This window comes from Propithecus coquereli, unplaced genomic scaffold (assembly GCF_000956105.1).
Source record: "Propithecus coquereli isolate 6110/MARCELLA unplaced genomic scaffold, Pcoq_1.0 Scaffold193, whole genome shotgun sequence".
Lineage (NCBI taxonomy): Eukaryota > Metazoa > Chordata > Mammalia > Primates > Indriidae > Propithecus > Propithecus coquereli.
Genome location: NW_012144190.1, coordinates 3,259,264 through 3,262,449, shown reverse-complemented (window position 1 = coordinate 3,262,449; position 3,186 = coordinate 3,259,264). Strand labels below are relative to the sequence as shown.

General features: G+C 52.8%; 1 protein-coding gene across 1 annotated transcript; it reads left to right on the top strand.

The window, feature by feature from the left end:
• The first annotated feature begins 437 nt into the window (after nucleotides 1–437).
• On the top strand, nucleotides 438–1,454 carry FUT2 (fucosyltransferase 2 (secretor status included)). Its single transcript, XM_012643234.1, has one exon. It carries the CDS (start codon nucleotides 438–440, stop codon nucleotides 1,452–1,454), a length of 1,017 nt encoding a protein of 338 aa, XP_012498688.1.
• Nucleotides 1,455–3,186: the final 1,732 nt, after the last annotated feature.

Genomic DNA, 3,186 nt, shown 5'->3' with positions numbered 1-3,186 from the left:
ATGTACACACATGTACATACATGCCATGTTCACAACCACTTATATGCTATTAATATGTATACACACCCTTGTATGTACACAATATATACACACCCATACACAATGTACATACGTCCACTTGTATGCACACAATTTTGCACATACCCATATATGTACAAAATGTATAGATGTCCACACACAGTGCATACATAGTGCATACATAGCCACCTGTGTAGACACACCCACGTATGAACACAGTGTAGTCACACCTGCATAAACACACACACTAGAGACAGACCTGCATAGACATATGCAAGTACGTACCAAGTATTTACACACACACAGTAAACCCACGCCCACGTACGCCCACACGACGCCTGCATGCACACACAGCATGGCCACGCCGCCCCGGCCTCCGTCTCCCAGCTAACGCGTCCTGCTTTCCCTCCCCAGCAGCCATGATCAGCACTCAGGGGCCTTTCTTCTTTCCCACGGCCCATGTCTTCCTCTTTGTCTTCACGGCTTCCACCGTATTTCACCTTCAGCAGCGGCTGGCGAAGATGCAGCCTCCCTCGTGGGAGTCACAGACGCCGGCGCCGAGGCCAGCGCCCACGCAGGCGCGGGGGGGCATCTGGACCATCAACGCCATAGGCCGCCTGGGGAACCAGATGGGCGAGTACGCCACGCTGTACGCCCTGGCCAAGATGAACGGGCGGCCCGCCTTCATCCCGCCCCAGATGCACAGCACCCTGGCCCCCATCTTCAGAATCAGCCTCCCGGTGCTGCACAGCGCCACGGAGAGCCAGATCTACTGGCAGAACTACCACCTGAACGACTGGATGGAGGAGCGGTACCGCCACATCCCGGGCAAGTACGTGCGCCTCACGGGCTACCCCTCCTCCTGGACCTTCTACCACCACCTGCGCCACGAGATCCTGCAGGAGTTCACCCTGCACGACCACGTGCGCGAGGAGGCCCAGACGTTTTTGCGGGGTCTGCGGGTGAACGGGAGCTGGCCGAGCACCTTCGTGGGGGTCCACGTGCGCCGAGGGGACTACGTCCATGTCATGCCGCAGGTGTGGAAGGGTGTGGTAGCCGACCGGCGATACCTAGAGCAGGCCATGGACTGGTTCCGGGCGCGCTACAGCTCCCCAGTCTTCGTGGTCACCAGCAACGGCATGGCCTGGTGCCGGGAGAACATCAACGCCTCCCATGGCGATGTGGTGTTTGCTGGCAATGGCATTGAGGGCTCACCTGGCAAGGACTTCGCGCTGCTGACGCAGTGTAACCACACCATCATGACCATTGGCACGTTTGGGATCTGGGCCGCCTACCTCGCTGGAGGAGAGGCCATCTACCTGGCCAATTACACTCTCCCAGACTCTCCCTTCCTCAAAGTCTTTAAGCCAGAGGCAGCCTTCCTTCCGGAGTGGGTGGGGATCCCCGCAGACCTGTCCCCCTTACTCAAGCACTAATGCTAGCCTGTCCTTGGCAACCCCTTCTCCTTTTCTGACTCCCCCAAGATCAGTTCCAAGGCATGAGAAGGACTTTGTTACATGTACCGAATGTATAAGCTCTTGCATGAAGATGCTTTGGGCTGCAAGTAACACACATCCCAACTGACTGATTCAAAAACCATATTCGTGTGTCTCACACAAGACCAGAGATGGCCCAGCCCCAGGGTTAGTTAATTTAGCAGACCAACAAAGTCATGAGTGACACTAGCTCCATCCATCTTCATGCTATGCCTTCATCTCCTCTTAGCCCAGTTGCCTCATGGTCCCCAAAAGGCTGCTACACATCCAGCTATCACATCCAGATAACCCCTTGCAGAGGCAGCAAAAAGAGGCTCATTCTTAGGTCCCTTTTGAAGAATGAGGGAAACCTTCCTAAGCCCTTCATCAACTTCCCCCCATATCTCATTGACAGGAATGGTCACATGCCCATGTGGCCCATTAGGAAGCAAGGCAAATGAGACCACTGGGACTGCCTTAGCCTCAGGTCCTGCAGCTGGGGAGTTGACCAGCCACCTCTAAAGGACATGGCAACTTGCAGAAAGCTGGAGTTTTACCAAGGAAGATGGGGGAATAGCTTTAGAGTAGATAATGGGTTTGCCCCAAATGGTTGTGTAGGTTGTTCACTACACAAAGGCACCTGGTCAGGAAGGCAAGTGGGCTTAAACAGACCCACAATCTACTCACCAAGCCAAATGTCCTCGGGTCTGTTTCCACCCAGAGGGCTCACTTTTTTCTAATTAGTCCATCCAGAAGGGGAGCCTTGTTCCAGTTTGCACAAAAGCACCATATTGGCTAGTACCTGGTGTGTGCCAAGACCATTTGCCCCACCTCTGCAACCGTGGTTTCCTTGGGCCTGGGATGATTATCTGTGAGAACTCAGGGACCAGTGCGGCTCAATGAACTTGAGGGCATTCCGTTCACTCTTTCAGTAAATGTGGCACATCTGTTACATGTCAGGCAGTGAATATATCCACAACATCCTTCCCTTGTAGAGGATACATTTGTAACCATTACCCAGACATCAAAGAAATGATATTTCTCTAATCACCATTATGAACAGTCATAGAACCAGGTAGTCCCAGGACTTGGGAGGCTGAGGTGGGAGGATCACTTGAACCCAGCAGCCTGGGGCTGTAGTGTGCTACGATCGAGCCTGAGAACAGCCACTGCACTCCAGCCTAGGCAACATAGCGAGACCCTGTCTCTAAAAAAATAAAAAATAAATTTAAGGCCTGGTGCGGTGGATCATGTTTGTAATCCCAGCACTTTGGGAGGCCAAGGTAGGATGACTGCTTGAAGCCAAGAGTTTGAGACCAGCCTGGGCAACATGGTAATAAGACCTTATCTCTACAAAAAAATAAGAAAAATTAGCCAGGCATAGTGGCCCGTTCCTGTAGTCTCAGCTACTGGGGAGGCTGAGGTGACTCGGCACCACTTGAGCCTAGGAGTTCAAGGCTGCAGTGAGCTATGATCACGACACTTTACTCCAGCTTGGGCAACAGAGCAAGAACCTGTTTCAAAAAGAAAAAAGAAAAATTAGGGCCGGGCACGGTGGCTCACACCTGTAATCGTAGCTCTCTGGGAGGCCGAGGCGAGCGGAGTGTTTGAGCTCAGGAGTTCGAAACCAGCCTGAGCAAGAGCGAGACCCCGTCTCTACTAAAAATAGAAAGAAATTAATTGGACAACTAAA

Coding starts and splice junctions, on each gene's coding strand:
- FUT2 (XM_012643234.1), top strand. CDS start 438: ATGATCAGCACTCAGGGGCCTTTCTTCTTTCCCACGGCCCATGTCTTC.